Here is a 24,986-nt window from a genome sequence, read left to right on the forward strand (position 1 = left end):
GATTCAGTGCAAAGCTCCTACAATACACCTGGGGAAAGTTGGTGCACGTATTCGCATGGAAGTGATGGTATCGCCGCTCTATGCCAAACATCAAACGTTCTTTGGTCTGTTGCCTTTTTAGAAGTAGGACAAAGGGAATTGAGGAAATGCGACGTTAAGGTTGTACGGTATGGTGCAAGAAAGAAAAAAAGGGCTATATTTAGAGTGGAACTCCATTTTCCTAACCCCAAAGCGTATACCCTCCTCACCACCTACTCTTTCCTGGGCCCTTTCTTCTTCTTCTAGTCGAAGGCTCTAAGGCTTTGTAAATGGGTTACCCCCATACAGCCACCCACGCATCAGGTACAGTATCAAAACCTGGGGCATCCTGTTATGACTTCTGGTTTCCTGTTTCCTGTAAAAAATACAGCCCCCCCTCTCCTAACACACACACAAACACAGTCTTTCATGCAGCAAACAGAGCAAAACTCTGATCAGCTGCTAACACACCATTTCAAATAGATTAGCTTGAGCTCTTGTACTTGCAATCCTGTTTCAAGAATTTGGGAAAGTATTTAGTAAGACACACACACACACACAAAAAAAAAAAAAAAAAACTAACATCACACTGCTGATTAGATTCACTGACAGAAGATTCATCCAGATTTTTAGTGGGATTTTTTTGTGTGACACAGCATCATAGCTGTAGCCGACTCAAATATATAAAGTGGTAGCATTTTGATGAAGTCATTACACCATTTGAGCAGCTGTCTTACACTATTATTCTCTTCCAATTTGTTTTTATTTCACGTATACGTCCTCTCATTTCACATGTCACACAGAGGAAGACGTACTAGTGTCAGGGGACCACTGAAACAGCAATAACAGCAGTGTGTGTGTGTGTGTGTGCTCGTGTGTGAACTGCAGGTCCCCATTTGCCAAAATAACACTGTTTGTGACACACACCATGCTGGCAGTGCACATCCCCCACCAAGATACCTGAGCATCTCTCAACAGGGGTCAGCCCCATCACTCTTAATGAGCAGAAATCATTCTACCTTCCTGCGGTGGCTCAAGCCTGCCATGCTGACTGCTCACCGACGGTGTGAATGGTTAATTGTCGTTGGCACACGCTCCCCACCCCATTTTTCTGAGATGTTTGCTCGTGCTGAAACTGATTTTTAGCACCAGCGTTTCTAGTGAGAGGTATCTTTCATGTTTTCAACTGCGACGGCCTTTTTAGTATCTGACGCAAGCTAAAAAAACAAACAAAACTGCAATGTTTGGTAAAAGCCTTCATGCTGCACTCGTTTCCTTATTATTGTAAGAAAGACAGAGGAGCACAATGTCATCCTGTTCTTTTTCCTAATTTTTAGCTCATCATCCCCTCCCCCTTTCTTGCAGATTGGAATTCATTAGCAATCAAAGAGCCACTGACAAACGCCCAATCTTAATTACCCTCTCATTTGCATATTTGCATATTAATGACTGCAGACTTTGCTGTTTTTATGCTGCATTAGTCCCCCTCCCGTCAACACTTAGCCACCACGCATACTGCAACACCGTATCGTTCTCACACCTCAGTGTCTTACATTTTAATCCTGCAAGTTGACACCCATTTAAGAGAAGGCGCTTAATCAACACTAGATAGTTTTGGGATTTTTTTTTTTCTTTACCTGGTAGTGGTTCAGGTCAATATCAAGCTTAAGCTTCATTCAATTATGCAATCGTTAACTTGGTAGCAGAAGTGCCCTCAGAATGCATCTCTCAGCCCAGATATATTTAGATATGAATACTATTATATCTTATACTTTATTTTTTAGTATTTGTTCAGGAGGTCCTCAGTACTATACACCCAATATGCTTCCCCCTTCTGGTGAAACAAGTGTAAGACAGATGTGATATTTCAGTAAATGAAGCTATCATGCTTGGAAGTCACAGTGCATACCATTTATTCATCTCCGAAGCATTGTGATTTATCAAGTTTCTGAAGAATTTACCCCAATCTATGTTTTTAAACTGGTGGTGACAGGACACAGTCAAAATGCCCTAACGCAGGATGCACATGGCCAATCCACATCCTGTTGTTTACATTAGAGGGTATACAAAAAAATGATAATTTGTTTAAGCTGACAATGCCCATTGAGCCATGATGGAGTTCATTCAAGGGATAAAAGCAGCCTTCTTAAAAGCAGAATCTGCCCAGGGCTGAATTTCTAGGATTTGCAAAGGAAGTCTTTTACTAAACATACCAAACCTGCAGAGGGAAAATGCAGAGATGTTTAACTTTAAAAACAAAACAAAATAAAACATAACCCTATAACACAGAGGGAACAGAGAACAGAGAGTATTTTTAACGTTTGTAAAAACTTTTTTTTTTAATTATTTTTGGCTTTGACAAGAGGGTCATGCTGTAAAGCATGAAACATTGTGCTTCACCTCAAGACATCTCAAAATTTGTAGAAATCTGCCATGTTAAGAAAAGCAAGAAACTTCAGAAACATCTCAGATGCACGCAACCTGTTCAGTAAAATAAGCTAATCCTTACATTTTTCAGTGTATTTGCATAACAGACATAAAGAAACTCATAAGTATATTTTTCTGCAGACACACAAAGCCTAACCATGATTGTAATAACTGGGATTGACATACTTGTACTGTAATGCTGTTTTCAAACATCCACTGCAGCCCTTAATTGGACATTACCCAGCGGAGCCGCATGTTACCCAGAGCAACTGGGTGAGTATCCACACCGGATTCTTTCAACATTTTCCAGTGCATGTGTGAAAACAGCGTAAGCCTCAGAGCACTTCAGAAAATTTCAGACAAGAAAGCTGGAAAACTGCATTGGATTTAGGGGGGCTGGGGATGAAATTACAAATATTGGTTATTTCTTTTGTTCTGTTTTATGAACCTTTCCAAGTAAGTCTTTTACAATTCTATACAGTATGTGTACAATCAGCTGTATGTCAGAAAGCTACTGGGGGAAAAAAAAAAAATAATAATAATATTAGTGCAGCAGTGGCGCAGATATGTGGCTTAATGAGTCAAAATCCTGAACCGAATAAACCTGTAATAATCTATGCTGTCAACATTTCCAACAATCATTTGTGTGTGTTGTTTAAGTATCTATCCTGGGATGTGAATTACGTGATAAAATATCAATAGAGCTGATTTGAAGATGAAGCTTTTACGGATCCACCTGAGGGAGGATGTGTCACACAAGGTGTAATACAGTATATCTGAATGTACAGTTTTAGGCAGCAGCTTCTTCATGTTTTTACATAATGTCTGAGTGAATATACGTAGCTCAATCTGTAGTGCGTGTGGGAGTGCTGGGTTGGTTCAGTTCCATTGTTTTACAAAGCCACCCAGCGAAATCCACCTCCTCTGCCTCAGACCGCTTGATAAACGTGTGGTTCTGAAAAAGCACAAATATAAACAATACAGTAACTCAGCTGACTAAATATATGGTTGCTATCAAGTTAAACAGCATTGCCAGTTTAGCTGAGAAGTTTTTTTACTATAAAAAAAATGATATAGTGATTTAGGCCTGTCACATATTTTACTTTGTGATAATCTGTTTAAAAAAAAAATAGGGAACTTAAAGTCAAACTGACACTTACCATTAACATTTTTAAGTCAGCCCTGTCTGCTGGATTTTTGATGAGACTGGACACAAAAGAAGATCAAAATCGTCCATCAAGTTAGTAAACATGTAATCCAATGTTATGTCACTATTACTTGTCATGTTACTTGACGCTTAAGATGTGTAAGTGAGGAAAGGTGAGCAATAGGTTGAGTTTTCAAATGTCTCACCACTTGGTCACAAAATCCTGAAAATCAGGGGTGAATACTCCATGGGGTAGTTTAGGTGGTGGCTGAAAGTTAAAAGAAAATGTTGTAGTATAAACAGCAGAAAGCGACTCCTTCCATGATTTTACGTGGTTGACAATAAATGCTGCTTTGGATTACTTCTTGTAATCTTACCTCATTGACAATGTAGTCTAGTAGTTCAAAGATAGCCATTACTGGACCGTGGCCTGGGGAAAGAGCCACGATGAAGTCAGTTTAACAAAACAAGTGAGAACTCAGTCAGAAAAAAACCCTTCAATTAAAAACATGGCAAACATTCCTTTGGGGCATCGAGCATTCACGGAGCAGACAGGTTCATAAATCAGAGTGTCCAATTCACTGATATCAGCAAGTTACGTGATTTCTCATGTGGAAACTTGGAGCCGTGCGCATGCAAGGTTTGCCTACTGCACTTTCCAGCCAGCCACCTGAAACACACATGGATGATTGTGTAGCTTACCACTAACAGGTCTACCCGGAGGTCTGGGTCTAGGGGATGTGCTGTGGGTCTCTCCCTGTGCATCATCCAAGATCGGTCGTCCAAATATGGCCTCCAGCTCCTTAGCATCTGGAGGGGGGATGGGAAAGCGTCCAACTGACAGCTCTACAAGGGACAAGCCCATACTCCACACATCAGACTGCACAGAGTAATGAGTCCCCTGCAATCTCTCAGGCTAGACATCAAACATAAACACACAAAACAATCATCAATTCTTTATTATAGTAATATGGAACTGTTGAACACTGTTCAAAAGGCTGAAGCATTAATCTCAAGTTAAATATGTATCAGTGGATAAATCTCTTCACCAAAATTATCAGATAAGAATTCTGTTATTTAAGCTACTGACCTAAAATGAGTTTAAAAGATTCTCACATAAAATGAACACTGATGCAGAACAAACTTGTACACTGGTTTCATAAACAGACTCAAACATACCGACATGTAGGATCTTGTCCCAACAAAGGAATTGGCCATCGAGTCTATGAGCTGCCCACTCACACCGAAGTCACACAGCTTGATCTCCCCGCGTGAGTTTACCAGGATGTTTGAGGGCTTCACATCTGAGAATAAAAAGGACATTTTATTACTTATAAAATTATATGAAAATGTTATCCTACTGAATCTCTATACTATGGATGTCAAACAGCCTGAGGCCCAGAATCAGACCACCAAAGGATCCACTAAGATCCTCTGGATAGCTTTGCAAAGTGTCGAAGTTGTAGTAAAATCATAAATATCCTCAATTGTCAACAAGCCACACTGCTTTTCTGGGAAAAGTGATGAAAGTTTTAATACCCAAGTCAATCTGTATGGAAAATATTACTAGTCCAACTTGTTTCTTTCAAAAAGAGTAAAACACAGTTTAGTTCCAAAAAATGTATATGGCAAGTTGAATCCAGAATAATGAACGGGGTCTAGGAGGAGTTGGGAACAAACATACATGCACACAACGATCGTTATAGTAAGATGTTATTATGCAGTTCTTTAACTGATCTGGCCCACTTGAGATCAAACTAGGCTGTAAATAGAAACTGCTCCACATCATACTTGCAGATGAAACTCATTTATTCAAGATACAATCATAAACGTCATGCATCATACCTCTATGCATGATTTGATGTTTTTCTCTTAGGTAGGCAAGGCCTCTCAAAACCTGTTTCAAAATGGAGAAAAATTAAGGAAGTCAATGACGCTAAACAGGCTTGATGCTACAGAAAACAATATGACAGAACTCATCCTGAACTAAGAGTGAAAGGTGTTTAGATGCACTTGCACAAAGCAAGTATGGTTATTTTGATCCTAATCTCAAAACAAATCATAACATAACTATGACAGAGCTTGATTGTTTGGATATTTGTTGTTTTTTTTTTTTTAAACGCCTCAATTAATTAAATTAAAACACTACATTGTTTCACATCAGTGCATTAACATGAGAGCAAAAAATAATATACTTACAGCAATGCTGACTTTGCCCAGAATCTCTTCAGGAATCCGCTTTGCTTCTTTCATCACCTGGTCCAGAGAGCCACCATCCTATACCAGAGAGATTACAGCAACTTGTGATACGAGTGCTAAAATAACAGAAGGCAGCCTGAAGACTGAGTATTCAGAAAGTAAATGAAAATGTTGACAGATTGATTCTGAAAAACAGTTATGACCTGCGTCTGTTAGGGGCTGATGATGAAAATGAAGTGGAATTCAATTAAAGATTGAACTGAGATGTACATTGAGAGTGGCAAGAATTGGCAGGATTAGGAATAAGTATATCAGATGGTGAGTGTATATCTTGGGACAAGGAAGAAGGCACTGTCAGGTGAGAGAAAAGAAGACCTCAAGGCGACTAATGTAGCCAGTGACTGGCTACATTATTCTATCCTTTTTGTGTACACTGTAAAGAATTAACACAGTTTGTGTACCTCATTAACCCACTTCCAACAAATTACTGCTGCATATGCATACACGCATGTACACACACACACACACACACACACACACACGATTAACTCACTTACAAAGACATTAGGCAAAATGGATAGGGATTTTAGACAACATAATTTGATTGTTTGGGTAAAAAAAAACACTCTTTAATCCAGTTGTCATCTCTATAAGTCTTCAGCACGTTAACAACAGATAAGAGAAAAGATGATATCTTTGTCGGGATCAAAAGACAATACTGGAATACAATTTTTGAGCTCTTACCATGTGTTCCATGCAGATGCTGATTTCTCCATCGCTGTAAAAAGCTCCATAGAAGCCCACAATGTAGGGAGAATTACACTCGTGTAGTACCTGGAGCTCTCTGATGATCTGGTTTCTTATTGCAGGTTTTATTTCTAAATGTATGAGCTAAACACAGAAGAAAGGTGTTATATTAAATGTAGAGCTGGGCAATAGAACGATAACGATATGTATTGCGAAATAACTTTTTCTCGATAGAAAAATTAAACTATTGCGATAGGCCTCATCTCTCTTGTCCTCTTAAAAAAAGAGAAGAACAGCCAATCCAAATTAAGTAGCGCAGAGCCGAACCAATCACAGCCGCAGCGTCACGTCACGTGACTTGTTACGCGCAGCACAAGTGCCAAGGCGCACATGTGTATTTGTTTGGGAAGCAGCCAGCCGGGCTGCCCAGGTAATGAAGGAAATGAGTTTGCTGACTAGAGAAAAATCAACCGAGAGCGTGAGCGAAGGTTACCGAAGAAAAAAAACGATGATGGTTCCAATGCCGGAGAGCTTGTCGAACGGAAGGGCCATAGAAGTTCCGTAGTGTGAAGGTATTTCGGCTATTTCAAGTCTGACAAAAAACAGAGTAGCGCGCACTGTAAAATGTGCCGAAAGCAAGTCTGGAAATACAATAAACCGGTGCATGCTCAATCTCTGACTGAAAGCGCCAATTCGTCATTCGGCTTTTGTCAGACTAAAGTCACTGTTAAAACTGTTTGAAAAGCTAAGCTATACAACAAGGAGAGATTGAGAATTTGCTTTTAGTTCTCAGTTTATTTGATATTGACAAAAGTTAGTCAATTTTGTCTGTTCTTCTGTAAAACAAACTAAGATTTATTTTTAGAATTAAAATTTTGTTTCTAAGTGGAATTGACAATTTAGTAGTCTGTTTTGTTTGTTCTATTTTGAAACTTAAACGCTTTAGCGGCTGCGTTTTGTGTAGTTTGCAATATTTGCCTTTATTTATCTGAAACTGAAGTCTCATGTTCCTTAAGTACATCTACCCTGTTGAACTTATTATGGGAAATAAATATTTAAATTAAAACAAGCTGCTAATTATTTCACATTTTACTTGTGAGCAACGGCACATTTAAATCTTACAAATATAGTTATTTGGCTTATATCGTGATATATATCGTTATCGCCAGAAATGAAAAAAAAAACATATCATGATATGAAATCTTATATCGCCCAGCTCTAATTAAATGGGTATCAAAGGGTGAACACTAAGACCAGGAAGAACAACTCTAGCATTTTATCACCAGATTGAGTATAACAGACCCAACAGTTTTTTGTTTTATAATTGCAAAATCTCACTTTTCTGGCCATGATTATGCCTGAAGGTTTGTGGCACTCCTTGTTGACCACTCCTCCGTTGCCTGCACCCAGCTCGCAGATACGATGGAAGTCATCATCTTTCAGCTCCCCAACCTTGGCCTTCTGGGTAAGGAAAGCTTCTAATCTTTTCTTTTGCTGTTCATCCAGGTCCAGCTCCTCCAGTATTTTCTTCAACGCTTCTAAATTGGCCCTGATAAAATTAAGACACAGTTTAGAATAACATCTTTTTAAACAACTGCAATATTTTAAGTCAGCAGGTCAACTTACTCAGATGTAATCTCTGTATTGGTGGAGGTGGATAATCCATCACTAGCAGGAGCAATGTTTAAGGGCACTGGTCTCTTTTTAGGAGCCATGTTTACTTGAGGGTAAAATATGAACTTGGACTGAGTGACACTTTCCTCTACAGCTACAGATGATAAGATCCTGTAATCTATATGATTTAGAAATTGCAGACAAGGTAAGGGGCCTGTGATTAGCACGTGCAACTTTGGGAGGTTAGATAATAGGCAAACACTGTCTTGTAGACTAGATGTTATCTGTAGTAACCTGACGTTTTCTGTCAGTTTAGCTGTTAACAGGTAGGACAGTTAACCTGGCTAAACTTACTTAATTTGTCTCTTCAAATCAAAGCCGGTTTAACCTCTGACTCAGCTTAAATCTAATTTACTACAAGAAGAGCGACACGTCAAATTATGAATACAAATACGGTAATATAACACCAGTCTTAGCTAGCTAGGTTAATGTTAGATGAGTAGACGTAACAGTAACTTGTTCGAACTGGTTAGCACGACAACTAGCATAATGGTCACCGCACTTACACCAAAATGTAAATGTCCAATTAATCGAGGGTTAACTAGCTACAACGTAAAGGCAAACAGAAGATTTTCAAAGCTAAAGCCATAACTATCAGCACCTACACGTTAGCTAGCTAGCTAACTTCATCTGCTAGCTGTTGCGTGACAGCCGCACATTTAACGCGAGTCGAAGCGAGCGGCTGTTCGTTCACTTTTCTTCCAGTGACTTCCCCCTTTGTTTAAGTTAGAAACATCAGCTTAACTGGCTGTTTTATCCCAATATCTTCGTTCAGCGGGGAAGGTGTGTTATTGCTGTAGACACCGGGCTCTAGTGTCTTCAGCAGGGATGATCACGGGGGCGCGGTGTACTCAAGACTGCGCCTTATGTAGTCCGGAGTACCAATCTCGCGATATTTTAGACAGCTGCGCGACATGAACGCTGACATGTAGACGCTTACCACAGATACTAAAGCATACGTAAACAGATGGCCGAATGAATTGAAACGCTTTAGTAAAAAAGGAAAAATTAAAAAATTAAACAAAAGCCGTAAATTAGTCACGTTAATTGATCATTTCAATTTAATTAGATTTTTTAAAAACTTATTTTATTTAATCGCTCTACTTGTGTGTTTACATTACATTTTTTAAAACGTGGAACCTTTTGTACAAAGGACTTTAGTGAATACATGCTATGAGGGCCTTTTTTGTTTCTTAAAATGGGAAATAATAAAGTTGTAAAAAATACTGTAAAATAATTAAAAAAACAAAAGATTTAAAGTTCTTTCTATTTGTTAACCTGCCTTCAAAGACATAGGGATCTGTCTTTGTAGGCAGTAATAACACTTATTTCTTTAGAACATTATCCGGAATGCTGGCTTTTCAAATATTTATTTATATAAATAAATAAAAATGAAGCTGATGGTACAGCTTGAAAGTCTTTCGGATCTGTAGCCTTGCCAAGCTGCCTGTTTTGATTGGCTAACAATTCATCCCTGGATCACCAGAAGCACAAAATGGAGGCCTGAGGTTTTCTATTGTGACTGCTCTTCTTCCTCGGATTACCAATGTACATTACTGTGCGAAGGTCTCAAGCCAGCCTTCATTTCTTTATTTCATGCTTCCACACTGCCAGCCTTTCTTGTATTTATGTATTTTTTTGTAAGTTATCATGGGCAATAATTCTCCAGACTTTCTAAAGACCCTCTTTTTTTTTTCCTTTGGACATTGGTTGATTTTTCACTCAGGTTTGGCCAAGTCGTTGTACCTGACCATTTTCAGAAGACTATGTATCTGTTTATTGGTATTAAGCCATTTAACACTGGCCTATGAATCATGGAAGCAAAAAAAGGCACTTTGAAACCAGTGTTGTGTCTACACATAACAGACAGCCTAGAAAAGAATCACTTTGTAAGAGCTATTAGCTCAAACACAGCATGTCAGCATGGTGTTCAGTGTGTTCTTCAGAGAAAAAAAAAATATTGAAGAAACAAATGAACACGATCTGAAAATCATGTCTTTAGTGGAACACTGGCAGTGATGGATTTGCCTCCTCAGAATCTGGACCACAACATTGGGAAGAAAATACAGCCAACAAACAAAAAAGAAGAGCTTGCATCTTGTTCAAGAAGCCTGGAGAACTATTCCTAAGAAAGCTTAAAAGAGTTCAGGACATACTGAAAAATAAGGGTGGTACCACTTTCAGGCTCTTTAGAATTGTGCAAACTATTTTTGTATTCCGAATGTATTTTTGCATGTTTCAATAATCTGATTTTCCTAGCACAATATAATGAAATGAAGAAGACTAATCAAATTAGACAAATCTATTTCAAAACCATCTACACAATTTATTTTTTGTCTACCTCATTGTGAGATGCAGTTTATTTTAATAAATGTTGTAAATACAAGAGTCCATAAAAATACATTCTGAAAAACAAACAAATAAACAAACAAACAATTGTGTAGGCTAAAACCAAAAGCACCATTTAAGACTCTGGATGGGGAAAGTGTAAACCCAGGAATGTAATTATATCACTAATTCTCCTTGACAAGAACAAAGAAGCTCAGTGAACCTTCCTGAGATTTACCTCTCACAGTCTTACAGACACATCTTAATTCTAACAATACTGCTCATCTTCAAATGCATGTGGTCCTTCCACACTTGCTGTGTGATTTCCTTTCAGCAGATGGCACTCTAGTTCACTTCTTTGAAGCCTTCAGTTGCATCAGGTTGGGTTGAAAGAGTTTCCTTTGAACAGCAGGAGAAGCTTAAAGATATAAAGAGAAATGAAGGCAGAATGAACAGGTAAATAAGAATGGCTAAAATACACTAAAAAAATGCTGTGATTCAGTTGGCTCTGAAGAATTTTTGCTCCTTTTAATTAAAATGTTTCTGATTCAAGTCAGTGTGTTTGTATATACTGTATAATACAAATACATTAGTAACAGACTTATTATCAAAAGCCGGATCCTTTAATTTCAGGTCATGGTTATACTGTACTCCCATCCACAAACATTACGCCATTAAAAAAAAGGGAAATCTGAACTCGGTACATCCATCAACAACATACCGTCTGATGTGTTTGGTCTGGGTGAGAAGGTCAGGGAGTTTGCTGTTTCTGGTGTCTGGCAACAACATGCTAACGGCTGCAGCCATGATACTGGCTGTCCCAAAAATGATGTAGGGAAGGATCTTGCTGTATAGACCTGCAAGAAAAATAAAAGGCATTTAAAATGGAACTATGAGAGATCTATTCACTGTTAAAAGGATTTCCACATCATGAAAATGTGCACGATACACAGGCATTAAGAATTATATTACAAAATTTACAAATACATTTAAAACCAGACCAATAAAGCAATATACAGGGAACAAAAAACCAAAAAGGAAAAATGGAAAAATGGTGTTAGCACATTCTTTTGTACACAATAATGGAAGGAGGTCAGGTTACCAAGATGTGTTTCCGAATCAAAAAGATATACAGAGTCCAGAGAAGATGAGAAAACCATTGGGAAAATGAATATACAAAAATGTAACCAACTAACAATAATTTCAGGAGAAGTCTGGAAAACACAGACTTCCTTAATAAAACCACTTATAAGAGGTTGTCTGTAACCAAGACTGTATGTTGCATGAATTTTTGATATAAATCCTAAGTCACACATGACAACTCTAGGTCACAGTAGAAATGAGGATGAGGCCTCTGATAATAACTGCATGCATAGTGTTATTTAGTAAACCATCAATCCTAATGTGGACTTTGTCATTTGAAAGTGGTCTCTGTTGATTTTACACATTAAGGTCAGTTCTGTTGTCACGAGTTCCTTCACTCAGGCTCATGAACTGCAAACCTATTACAGAAATCATGATCAAACCGGGATGCAATGTTAGGCTGTCCAATCAAAGTCCATCCATGCAGTTTCTTCTGCTTATCCGTTTTAGGGTCGCCGGGAGACTTAATTATCATAGGGTGAGACAGACAACCATAGATGCTTCGCATCTACAGTTAACCTAACCCCACACATCTATAGACAGTAGGAAGGAGCCAGACTACTCACACACGAGGAAAATGTACCAACTCCACACAGAAATGCCCCAACATGGATATAACTCTTCTCGCTGTGAGGCAACAATGCTAAAATGCCAGATTAGCCCCGAACATGCATATTATTGCTTCAGCTTTGATGCCCCTGCACCTCCGCTAAGCTATCTGACCGAAAAACAAAAAGAAAGCACACTTACCCATGTAAAGTAAATAAGGACATATGATAGCTCCTATTCGTGCAGCTGTGGCGCAGATCCCCAAGCCCATGTTCCTGACCACAGTGGGCATCAGCTCGGTGAAAAACACGTAGATAAAGCAGTAAGCAGCAGATACACCAATCTTTCCCACCAAAGCCAACACCTGGAACATGATGGGCATGTCTGGAAAGAAAAAGGCAGTGATAAGAAAAAGCTTAAACAATGTGCTAATCTACCAAGTCTTCTAGTTAATTCCTTGCACTGCTGATATTGTACACATACCTTCAGGAACCAGCTTTATAACCAGAAGCATGATACCGCAGAACATCAGCGTGGTGAAGAGTAAAGTGGGCCGTGGAGCCCTATCAATCAGAAGCCAGGTGGCTACATACACAACAATGTCAATGGCTGCAGAAATGAAGCAGTTGAGGTAGATGTTTCCATGCAGGTTGCTGCTATTGAGAGAGAGCCCATAGTAGACCATGGCCACAGAGATCCTGCAAAAAAAGCATAATCAAGACTCAGCAGAACAAGTTTGTTTTACAGTAGGTAGCATAATTATTGCTACTACAACATGCAACAGAATATCTGGCATTACTGTATGTTTCTGAAAAGCCCATTACCATATGAAAACACCTAAAATTGTTATGTTCCTTATGTTATGGGTGCGCATCAAGTCCATGTAAGTGTATGTCTGCTCTTCTTCATCTTTATTCTGCTGAATTAGACACAGAAAGAAACAGAACATTATAGAGCAAATTCGTCTGTCCACATTGAATATATAATAATTTCAGATTGCATGGTGATTACTACAATACAAGTCATATTTTATACTGGAGCACAATGGCTTTCATAGCTCAAGGAAATAAAAAAATGGTACCATGAGCTCCAAGCAATCCCCAGCTCTGAATATGACCTCAGGGGCGGGGACTCTGTTCCACTGGGCAGCCTTACGTATGACAAGTTCAGCCTCCTCCACTCGACCTTTCTGCAAAAGCCAACGAGGCGACTCAGGAATCAAGCTGCACACACAAGAGCAGCGAAAAGCGTATGGCAAAACACACCTCAAAACGGGATTTTTCTAGATTCAGTGAAAACACGTGTTATCTATCACAACTGTCACCCAAATGTCGTCCAGGCTGACTGACAACAGTGTTATCTTGTCTGAACTGATCGTGAGTGAACTTTGCTTTTGAGAAATTAGTTTCATGCGCTTGTAAAAAGATAGTGAGGCTGGACTTTGTTTTTTGTGTCTGCCATTCTGGTTTCTAAAAGAAAACAAAAGACTTAATGCATCACTCAGCAAAATCATCAGTGGATTTGACAGCATAAGAGTTTTCAGTAACACCTATTACAGATTTGATGTGTGATATCAGATGTAACTAAATCTACATGTCAGAATATACATGAAGACCAATTTTGAGGTTTATTAATCCTGTTTTATTTCATTATTCCTGTTTATTTAGATCCTGTAGTGGGTTGTTGTTTTCTCTCTCTCTTTCTGTCTGTGTAGTGGACACTCCTCCAGTATATATACAATCGTGTGAAAAAGACATTTCTCACTTGTTTTCACTCTAAGCAGTCCTTTGGAAAACTAAGTACACCCTGTGATTCAGTATCTTGTAGAACCACCTTTAACAGCAATAACTTGAAGTAAAAGTTTTCTGCATGACTTTATGAGTCTCTCATATCGCTGTGAAGGAACTTTGACCCACTCTTTTTTACAATGTTGCTTCAGTTCATTGCGGTTTGTGGGCATTCGTTTATTTGCTCTTTTAAGGTTTTGCCACAGCATTTCAGTCAGGGTGAGATCTGGACTTTGACTGGGCCATTGCAACACCTTGATTCTTTTGTTTTTCAGCCATTCTGTTGCAGATTTGCTGCTGTGGCTTCAATCATTGTCCTATTGCATGACACAATTTGGATGAAGCTTTATCTGTCCGACAGCTGGCCTCACATATGACTTAACAATACTTTTGTATACAGAGGTGTTCATGGTCGGCCTAGTGATTGCAAGGTGCCCAAGTCCTGTGGCTGCAAAACAAACCCAAATCACCACCCTCCACCACCGTGCTTGACATGCATGACATGTTTGTGCTGATATGTTGTGTTTTGTCATGGTTATTTTCAAAATTCCCTAATTTGCCCTTGCCTGCCTAAAGGGCATTATTTCAGAAATCTTCTGGTTTGCTTTGATGCAACTTGCACTTGAATAGTTTTTTATGTTATATATTAACAGGACACACACACACCCAAAGACAAATAAAACCAAAAAATAGATTAGATTACCTTGGCTGGTTAGATTGAAGGATAAATATAAAATATTCTAATTCCTTACACTGAGTGATAGAATATGCACATGTAATGTATCTGACTAAACAAAAACATTATCTTGCAGGCATTGACTAACTTCTGTTCAAACTCTGCATTCATCAAATGTTCCAGAGTTACTTTCACAGTCTACATTGAATTGAATCCAAATAAAGTATGTAAATATGTATTACGAGACATCCACATGAAGCATTACATGGAAATTGAGTTTCACAGATCAAGTAACTGTAGACTCAATTTTCCAGTTTTGTATAGCTGGAACTTTGTTCCTTATTGACAAGGCTGGGCATGTCGTGAACACCACAAATATAAACAGCAGTTATGTGAGTTAGCTATGCCATTGGTAAGTTTCAGCTACTCTGGTCATTTTCATCAGACCACAATATTATATATGTTTTATTAGAGTTAACCCAAGAGACTCATATGTTTTTAAAAAAACAGCCGATAGCACTTACAATAATATCATGGTAAAATCTTTCCCCATTAAGATTTTTTACGTAACCTCTAACTGAATGCTAAAACCCGAATACTGACATGTTCCTCTAAAATTGCATTACTAATATCTGATTAATGCACTGAAATGCAGGGGTTCTCAAATTCCTAATAAAATTCTCTGTGCACTGGTTAGTATACATGAATCATCATCCAGATTTACCACCACATTGGAATAAATAGGAAGCCTGGGAGGGCAGCAGCAACCAGCAGCATCCTCCAGCCACGTATGAAGTAAGCAAAGAGGGGCAATAAGGCATAACCAAAGCCAAACCCAAGACTGTGTCCCAGCAGAATGTAGGTCACCCTGGCAGACTTACTCAGCATTTCAGAACCTGGACAAGACAAAGATGAAGGATTGAGCTTTAATGAAAGGAAACATGAGAGGATTGGTTTTCTGAGACAATGGCTTAAAGGAGTATTTTACTTTAGCTTAGAGCCTTGGAGATGAAAAGTAAGCTACAAAAAGCCAAAACGCCTTTCTTTCAAGGAGCACAGCCTTAGATTAAAGGGATGCTCCTTCAGTGCTTGAGGCACTTTATCTGATTTCATGCAGATACCTCTGGAGCTGAAAAATACAGCTTTGTTCAGACAAACAGGAGTCAGCAATCATAGTCAGAAGAGATTAAATAATATAATAAATTACCGTATGGTTAAGATCACCACAGATGCTGATTAAACCTCTCGGGGTTAGAGAAACTTTTATGTAGACTTTAATTCTGCTCGTTCACATGAAAGCTTCTATTGGCTGACCTTTTATTTATAAAATGTCACCGTGTTTGGCACGATTTTTTTTTTTTTTTTACGCTGGATGATGTAACCCTACTAGAAACTTGTGTCTCCTCTGGTGCGTGTTAGGCAAATGTGATATGTTTAACACAAAGACAAGAAATACTGATTAATGCTTCTTTAAACTGCCTCAACACAGTACAACCAGGTTTTTAAGACCCAAAATGAATTGGTACAGCACAACGTTTCAATGAGTTTTGAACCACCGTCACACTGAGGAACAGAAACATGGCTCTGTGCTACACTTTGTTTCAGCCCTGGAGAATACATGCAGAGACTTGTTGAAGTGTCATAGGAGCAAATGGACTGTCTTACCGAGTACGAGTGATGCAACGAAATTGGAAATTTGGCCAAGTCCTCTTAGACAGTTGAGGATAGTGAACATGACCCAACTGACGGAGGTGACCTGGATCAAGGCGGTGACTGTTTGTAGGATCATAGTGAAAAAAAATACTGGCTTTCTACCAAATCTGTAAGAAAAGTTATGCAGAAATAGGGAATACAGAGATGTAAAGATGTAATGTAATGAAAACATAACAGTATCACAAGGAGTCTGGGCTGGTTACCAGTTTTTCTTCTCTCTACTTTTTTGAGATCTCTCAGATGGTATGGGTTTTAATTTTTTTCTGTTAGCACCACCGTTAAAAATTGTTTGGTTTCAGCTCATCAAATAATACATATGTAAGTATATAAAAACATGTTAAAAAATACCAAATACCAATAACTAAAAGTGAAAGAGACAATCCTTACTTGTAGCTTTGCCTGCTTGTTATGAACTAAGAAAAAGATTCCCTTCTATCACAGTAGTGCGTACACTCCTAGATATTGCTATGTTGCCAACTAGCTGGATATTTAGACTGAATATCTGCTTCCAGATCTTTGATCCGTTTACCAAACAACTTGCTGAGACAAGCGGATCATAGAGTCCAAACTGGAAACAAACACAAGCCTCAGATAACGTGAAAACAGCTCTGCAGGCTTCAACCTCAAACCTACAGAGTTCTAAATACACCCCTGATAATTTTCAGCCAGGAAATACATACACAAAAGAGCATGCACATTTAATACACAGACCTAAATTTAGGAGCCTCTATGAGCCACACTCCTGCATCTTTCAGACTGCAGTATTAAATATTTTTACATGACTTATCTGGACAACTCTATTCTGAAAACAATTTAACCCCCCTCCTAAAACTTTAAAGCAACTAGTTTTATTTTTAGGCCACTTTAGCAATCATATATTAAAAGCTTTTAATGATGTTTTCAATTCACCCAGGTAAGTAAGAATCTTTTTTAACCTTTCCTCGTGAAGAAAGAAAAAAGACAAGTGCTACTTGTTAAAGCCACGATATCTTTCAGCCTCCTTTTCTTATCTTAACGTTTTTTAAACAAAGGTTGATTACATATTTTTATATGACAGACTTACTGGTCTGATAGATGTCCACTAATAAAAGATCCAATAAGTGCCCCCACAAAGAAGAAAGAGGTGGAGAAAGGGACTTTCCATGCATTGTCGCACACAAGATCCCACTTCAGTTAAAAGGAGAGAATATGGTTATTCGGGTTACTTTCAGACAAAAATATTAGAATAAAGTGAGTTTATTTCGAATACATGAAGCAATCTTTACAAGTTTTAGCTCTCGTGGTCTTTTAATGTCACAGCCATAAGAAACAATTCGTGTACGACAGGCTGACTGTCACTGATCATATGTATTTAGGCAGTACTGAACCTCAGACACGATGGTGGCGCTGTATTTGTCAGTGCTGAAAACCCAGCCGTCCAAACACTGCTCTGTGTCATTGAAGCCGGCTGCTTTTTCTGTCCAGTTTTCTCTGAGCTTGTATCGAGAGCAGCTGTCCGGTCCCATCCAGCTGTCCCGCTCGTGGAAACCATTCCCCTGTTCCCACTCTGTGCCGTTGCGCGTGGAGCTGTTTGAGCTTCTGCAATAATGTTCGGGTGTATCCGAAACAAAAACCACAATTACACCCATGTATCCTGCGGGCATTGTACTTACACTGAGCAGAACCATAATGAGAATTTGAAAGAGCCCGTAGTCGCCCAGAAAAGACGTGATTTCGTCAAAGTCTCTGATTTTTCCATTTGACATGCTCGCAAAAAACCTGGAGGAACGCAAGCGAACTGTTTCTAGAGAGTTGCTTTAAGATACCTTATGCAACATGTCAAACCAGAGACGCTGTGCAGAGACATGTTAGAAATTAAAAAAAAAAAAAAAAAAAAAAAAAAAAGCAGACACCTGCCAGACTGTAACTGTACTGCTCAGTCATTGGATTGCTTTTGAACCTTTCATTCCACAAAGCACACTTTTACTTCCAGGTAAAACTGGAAGGGCAGGTATTAACACTTGCACAGGTGTATTTGGCTTATGTACGGATAACATCGGCCACTTAGGCTACTTCTTTCGCTTACACATGCTGATTACTCCCCGCTCTCTGAATGCTCGATGATCAATCGGGATTTCGGGATTACTTATATTGCGGACACATCTGCACAGCTGTCTTATAAACGAGTCTGTTAGTTGTCAAGTAAGATATTAATACCAAGCCTAGTTAGTCATAACAAGCATTCACATCAACGTCGGAATAAAATGTATGATTGCCAGGAATTTCTTCTCTTCCCACATTCTGCCGCAGGGTTAGAAACCACAAACACTGACTGTGAACGCAGAGAAACACTCTGTTCTCAGTTTTCCTGCTCCGCGCATCAAACACCAGCTCTCCAAATCTCAGTTCGAATAAATCCAGACTAAACACGTTTTTTTGTTTGTTTATTTTTGTTTGTCACTGCCTTTTATTAAATTACATAATTACTAATTTTTATAAACAGCGCCATAACCTTTATTTAAAAAAATCAAATTATTTTTTGTTACTTTAACTTTGTTTAAATGTACATTTTATGTTATTGTTGTTGCTCATATGACTTTATCTGTCGATGAAGCCAGATAACACACACCAGTTAGTTAAACTGCAGGAATGTCTTAAAGACATAAAGACCTAAAAATCTTAGAAATGCGGTTTCTAGACAGATGCCCATTCTGGATGGCATTATTGTGGCCTCCAGAAACACTGATAGGAAATCTTGGAGTTATTTTTCACCAGGATATGTCCTTTAATGTACATATTGAAGAAATAGGACTGCCATTTGCGCAATATCTGTAAAATTAGAAAAATCCTGCCTCAGACTGACGCTGAAAAGCTAGTTCATGCATTTAATACTTCTAGGCTGGACTACTGTAATTCGTTATTATCAAGATGTCCTAAAAACTCCATCAAAAGCCTTCAATCGATCTAAAATACTGCAGCAAGAATACTGACAGGTACTAGAAAGAGAGAGCATATGTCTCGTATATTGGCATCTCTTCATTGGCCCCTTCTGTGGAACCAGCTTCCAGTTTGGAGACAGACACTATCTCTACTTTCAAGATTAGGTTTAAAACTTTCTTTTTTTCTAAAGTATATAGTTAGGGCTGGATCAGGTGACTCTCTTAGTTATGCTGCAATAGGTGTAGACTGCTGGGGGATTCCCATGATGCATCGAGTGTTTCTTCTTCACTCACTATGTGTTTATACACCTCTCTGCATTTAATTATTTCTTATTATTAATCTCTGGCTCTCTTCCACAGAGGCCCTTTTATCCTCCTCACCCCCAGCCGGTCGTAGCAGATGGCCGTCCCTCCCTGAGCCTGGTTCTGCTGGAATCAGAATCAGAATGTCATTATTGTCATTGTCACAGGTACAATGAAATTAGAAGTGGCAGGTTTCTTTCTGCTAAAACAGAGTTTTTCCTTCCCACTGTCGCCTAAAGGCTTGGTCATAGGGTTTCTCTCTGTTGCTGGCGTTTTCTCTGTTTTCTTTGTATTATTGTTGGGTGTGTAGCTTACAGTGTAAAGCACCTTGAGGCAACTTTTGTTGTGATTTGGTTCTATATAAATAAAACAGAACTAAATTGAATTGAATATGCATTACCTACGTAGCTGTACACATAGTAATGTACATTCCTGCACACACGGAAAGAAAGAGCAATGTGATATGCTGTCTTTCTTGTCTGTACCTGAATAACCTGAATAAAGGTTCAGGTAGGTAGACGAGGGATCGGCTGCAGCAGGCCTGTAATTGCTAATATTATTGCTCAATTTCTCTTTTAAAGTTTGTTTTGTAGCTCTTGCGCTCTCAGGACAATTTCTCGTACCAACCTCTCTCTTTTCCATGCCTCTGATCTACCTACTGGGAACTTACCTGTTAGCAATAAACAGCAGTTACTTTGACCAGCGTAGCAGTTCTGTAATATTAGGCTGCCAACTAATACATCCCTGAAGCGTTACAGTGTACAATTAGGGGCAGGACTTTTGAATATCCTTTGTTCACTTTAATTTACTTTCACTTTAGGCCACATGTTATACCTTTACACAGTTACACAGCCTACAAGTACATCTCTATGTTGGTAACCAACTTAACAGTCCATAAGTGACTCAGTAGGAGCAATTTAACACAAGCATGGGACAGAGCACATAGGTAAGTCAACAGTCTATGTGAATTAATGGACTAACAAAATTGTACTTGATATACTAGCAGCAAAGTTTAACAGAAGCCGCAATACCACAGGAGCTGTGCGCACAACCACCACAAGATGGTGCAACCCAGCATAGATTCTGGTACAAAAGGTCACCAGCTCTTAAAACTGGTGATTAACAGAAGTAACACAACGAAATAAACATCCAGAACAGGCTATATGTGAAAGACAGCTGTCCCCAAATGCACTTAAAATATATTTGGACATAAAATGTTGACTTTTAGTAATTTAATTACATGTAAAATTTTCTGTGATTTTGTACAATGAAGTACAATGTATTTGAATTTAATGGATTTTAGTATAAAGAAAATTGTGTGATTAGTATACCAAGCATATTTCCTTGAATTGTATTCATTTATATATTTCCTTATTGATTTCTATATAGTCCAGTTACATTTAACTCAAAATTGTTACTTTATGTATATGAGGGGAAAGAATCTTTTTTTTTTTTTGCGTGTGTAAACTTAAATACTATTTCCAATTCAAAATACCAGTTATGTAAATGTGAAGTTTTTATTTAAAATATGAAGAGTTCAAACACTTAAAAGAAAATGAACAAAAAACCTCACTTATTATTTTTTTTAAAGAGTTTAGTATCATGGGGCAATTCAGTTATTCTAAAACTAAAGTGCAGGCTCCCTTTAAAGGGTCACAACGTAAATCTTACCAGACTTTGGATGACTTAGATGACTTAGTGGGGTAGCAAGAGGTTTGGGTGGATTGATTTGTCTATAATTCTCCAATTGAGTTTCAAACACACATTTGAATGAGGGAAATGAGCGAAGCTGGTAAACCGCTGACAAATCAAAGACATGAGAGCCGTGACATCAGAAAAGAATCCAGGTTAGCAAATTTCCATAGATACCAGACCAGAGGTATAAAATGTATTTTATGTACACAACAATAAATGGAAAACCCCTCAAATTTAGGTTTGTAACAGCTTAAACAAATCAGGTACCATCACATCACTGCTCAGGGATCTTCTGATCCACATGAAGGCCACAACTTACCATTCTTTAGCCAGCGCTGTTGCCATGACAATGCCTCTTTGGTCAGTCTATGGAGATGACCTCTGACCCCTGGAGTGTTGACCTTTGGCCTGAGGGTCATCAAATAGGGTCAGGGGTCATCTCTTGCTAGAGGACAGTGAAAGCTCTTCACTGATTGGCTATGATTTGCCCTTTCCTTACCTTCATCTGAGTAACTGGCGTATTGACCAAGTGGTCGTCTGCACATTGTTAGCAGCTTTATCCAGTTTGCACAGAGTAGTGTGCAAGTGCGACACATATTTATGTGCCTGGCATTTACTTTGTGTATGTAAGCCTGAAAAAGTCATTGTTTTTCCTCTCGCCTCCACCCGTCACGCTTTCTTGAAGACTGAGTATGAGAATCACCTGATTAACTGCTGCACTTCTGCAGCCACCACTTACAGACAAGTAAGCAGCTGGGTAGCAACAGGGAAAGCCCTCATTTAGTAAGGAGCAGTTCAGCTTGGTCTCGTCTGTCTTTTCCTCTCCCTCCTGATGATCTATACCTGCTAGGCCCATCACTTGTCAATATCTTCACATTAATTTGAGAGAGACACTGTGTGGGGGCAGGGCGGTCTTAGAGGGCAGCGTGCACAGAGGAGACAAGGACACAGGAAGGAGAGAGCGAGAGAAAGAGAGGCAGGGGAAGTGAAACGAGAAAAAAATGGGGCAAATGAAAGCTGGAAAAAGGAAGAGAGAGAGCAGAGTGCGCATGAGAAAGAGAGGACTGGGCAAAGAGGCTATGTTTTCCTCATCACTCTTACACGTGGCTTCCCTGAAATATCAACAGCCCCCTCCGTTTGTCCAAATGAGCCCTGCAGTCAGCAGGGTCCGTAATGATAATGGCTGTTTGAGAACTGAAGCCTAGCGCGAGGAGAATCCATCATTGTCTGTCTGCCATCAGAACTCCGGGCCTCTGCAAAGAGAAAGCGTTTTACAACTGAGAGCTTTGACGAGAAAAGAGCTGGGGGTTTTTTTCTTTTTAATTTCCCTGTGCACACGTCATGCACCCACACCAAATCCTGACAACAATCTCGCACCCTTTAACCCATCATGAAAGACTTCCGGGGGATAATAAAAAATAATGGCTTATTCAATAACCATTCAGTCCTCCGCTGCCGTCCTTTATACTCTGATTTTTCCAAGTACTCAGCTACTCTTCACCTCTGACCCCATCCTGTAGGGCTGGACCACACCAGGGAGCAACAAACCTTGTAACACTGTGACCCCTTTCTTGGTGACACACATACATGATACATGACACATACACGGTGGCTGTAGCTCAGGAGGTAGTTGGTGGTTCGATCCCTGGCTGCTCCAGTCTGCATGCCAAAGTATCCTTGGGCAAGATACTGAACCCCAAGTGATGTGAATGTTAGATCTAAGTGAGGGAAGGGAATGAAGCATGTTTTGCCCAAAGAGAGTAGAAAATAAGATATATAAGAACCAGTCCATTTACCTCAGCGTAAAAACATAGGGATGCAGTATCGTCCTTCACTGTCAAATGGGTTCATTAGCCCGGTCCTAATAGTTTTAAAAAAATAAATTTCTCTCTGCGTTCATTTTTTTAGACTAATTAACACTGTTCTTGTCTCAAAGGGGACGCCCAAGGGACCGTTTCTCAGCACCTCTCATTATTTTAACAAGACCTCATATCATTTATCTCCCCAAAGCTACAAACAAGACACACACCGATGAAACACACATTCGTTTTTACATAATTTTGCAGCTCAAAACTCACAGCTCACTTTAAAGAAAAATCTGAGCGCAAACAGCCCACTCTGTTTCTGCACTGCTTTCGGTCGCATTCAAATTTGTCACCCATTTCTAACAGACTTATTGCTGAACATTTGAAAAGGTTTTAGGGTGGGTATCGAGTGCTCCGTGCTCCAGTGAATATTTCAGCCTTGAGGAATTCTTTGAAGTAATGGTCTGCTAAGTAACTTTTCTGCACTGAGCTCAATAGTTCCTCCACACTACTTACAGAAATGATTTTTCTTTTCCACGCAGGCGTTGTTGAAAAACGGTCTGTAGCACGCTTATTTGAAACCGAGAAATATTTGCAACATTGGGGCAAAGCAGGTGCACGTGTGTGTGTGTGTGTGTGTGTGTGTGTGTGTGTGTGTGTGTGTGTGTGCAGCAGGGGGGGATTTTCACATTTTCCAGCTCTCCTGCAGTCTAATGGGTTATTTGTCATCTGCGGAGTAAAGGATTTTTAAAAGTCAAGCCAGGACCGACTCCCTCCCTATCCTTTCTCTCACCCTCCCTCTCTTTCCCACTACCCCCCTGACACTTGCAATGGGCGATCGATAGGTTATTGATCAACTCTCTCTATCGCCAACCCACCAGACTAATCACCTTAACACCAGCCCAACTCCCCCCCCCCACCACCACCACCTTCTCTTCGCCGTCTTTCCTGTTGCTCTGTGTTTGTGTTTGTGTTGCCCTGTGTCACACTCACTCTCACATTAAACTGTGCTTTTTCAACGTTTGGAGCTCGACATAGGCTTGATGAGTATGTTCCCCTCAGAAGTACGCACACAGAACCTTGAATTTAGCCCAATAATAGAGCTACATCCTCGCATCTCCTTCTCTAGTTGCCAGTAATTGCCAGATATATTCCACTGGGCAGACGAAACAAGAAAATTTACCATCGAGGTAAACGCTCTTCATCTATCTCTCATTTCTTTCACTCTGCTCTCTGCTCACCGCTTCCATCTCTCTCGCTCTTTCTCCCTGTCTGTCTTTGTTCGAGGGGAAAATCGATGGAGTGTATGAAACCGGCATATTTCTTCGCCTCCTGCTGGAGGAGACCTGAGGGAAACAGGCATGAAGAAGGTGGCTCACAAAAGAGGTTTACATTTACACTTTCCTTTTGTTTTGGTTATAGCCCCAAATTTATAAAACAGGAAGTTCTCGGGTTAATCCTTTTGGTGCCTTTGGGAAAAAAAATCGTGGGCATTTTCCATGTCATCTTCCCAGGCACAGACCGCACTCACTAGGTTCTGGCTGCAGAGATTGCAGAACCTTTAAAGTATTTTTCCTTTCTAAGCATCAAGTCCCTTATTTGTTTCACCATGTATTAAAATCAGCACACCTAACCCTTACAAAGCTCCACAAACACACAATTAAAAAAAATAAACACCTGATTTCCACGTCATGTGTTGCATCTTGTTCTGTTTCATTGGTTTCAGGACAAACAAAGTCTGCCGAGGTCAGGATTGTTTTATTTATTTCTCTTCTTGGTGGAGTTCTTTGATTTGGGAAAAGCGAATGAGGTCCAATGCATCCCTTTTGGGCACCACAAGATTTTTCCAGTGGCACG

General features: G+C 39.4%; 2 protein-coding genes across 6 annotated transcripts; both read right to left on the reverse strand.

Annotated features, from left to right (window-relative positions):
* Nucleotides 1–2,329: 2,329 nt before the first annotated feature.
* map2k2b (mitogen-activated protein kinase kinase 2b) lies at nucleotides 2,330–9,083 on the reverse strand. Of its 2 annotated transcripts, none has more exons than XM_003438193.5 (12): nucleotides 8,818–9,083; nucleotides 8,165–8,330; nucleotides 7,877–8,087; nucleotides 6,536–6,682; nucleotides 5,792–5,869; nucleotides 5,438–5,489; nucleotides 4,772–4,896; nucleotides 4,295–4,508; nucleotides 3,970–4,022; nucleotides 3,799–3,860; nucleotides 3,606–3,651; nucleotides 2,330–3,400 (listed from the first exon to the last, which is right to left on the reverse strand). In XM_003438193.5, exons 2-12 carry the CDS (start codon nucleotides 8,251–8,253, stop codon nucleotides 3,290–3,292), a joined length of 1,188 nt encoding a protein of 395 aa, XP_003438241.1. In that variant the 5' UTR covers nucleotides 8,254–8,330; nucleotides 8,818–9,083; the 3' UTR covers nucleotides 2,330–3,289. The 2 variants fall into 2 exon arrangements, with proteins under 2 accessions (XP_003438241.1, XP_019203540.1); XM_019347995.2 differs by having other exon boundaries at nucleotides 8,957–9,082.
* A 1,430-nt stretch (nucleotides 9,084–10,513) lies between these two features.
* LOC100707146 (solute carrier family 22 member 5) lies at nucleotides 10,514–18,262 on the reverse strand. Of its 4 annotated transcripts, none has more exons than XM_005476161.4 (10): nucleotides 17,776–18,262; nucleotides 17,472–17,575; nucleotides 16,361–16,515; nucleotides 15,420–15,591; nucleotides 13,314–13,455; nucleotides 13,057–13,148; nucleotides 12,716–12,930; nucleotides 12,434–12,616; nucleotides 11,262–11,397; nucleotides 10,514–10,958 (listed from the first exon to the last, which is right to left on the reverse strand). In XM_005476161.4, the coding sequence occupies exons 1-10, from the start codon at nucleotides 18,151–18,153 to the stop codon at nucleotides 10,886–10,888; spliced, it is 1,650 nt and encodes a 549-aa protein (XP_005476218.1). In that variant the 5' UTR covers nucleotides 18,154–18,262; the 3' UTR covers nucleotides 10,514–10,885. The 4 variants fall into 4 exon arrangements, with proteins under 4 accessions (XP_005476218.1, XP_005476217.1, XP_025755757.1 ...); XM_005476160.4 differs by having other exon boundaries at nucleotides 13,057–13,151; nucleotides 17,776–18,261; XM_025899972.1 differs by lacking the exon at nucleotides 17,776–18,262 and adding an exon at nucleotides 17,674–17,753 and having other exon boundaries at nucleotides 13,057–13,151.
* Between the last annotated feature and the right edge of the window lie 6,724 nt (nucleotides 18,263–24,986).

The sequence above is a fragment of the Oreochromis niloticus genome, linkage group LG18 (assembly GCF_001858045.2).
Source record: "Oreochromis niloticus isolate F11D_XX linkage group LG18, O_niloticus_UMD_NMBU, whole genome shotgun sequence".
In the NCBI taxonomy this organism is placed as follows: domain Eukaryota; kingdom Metazoa; phylum Chordata; class Actinopteri; order Cichliformes; family Cichlidae; genus Oreochromis; species Oreochromis niloticus.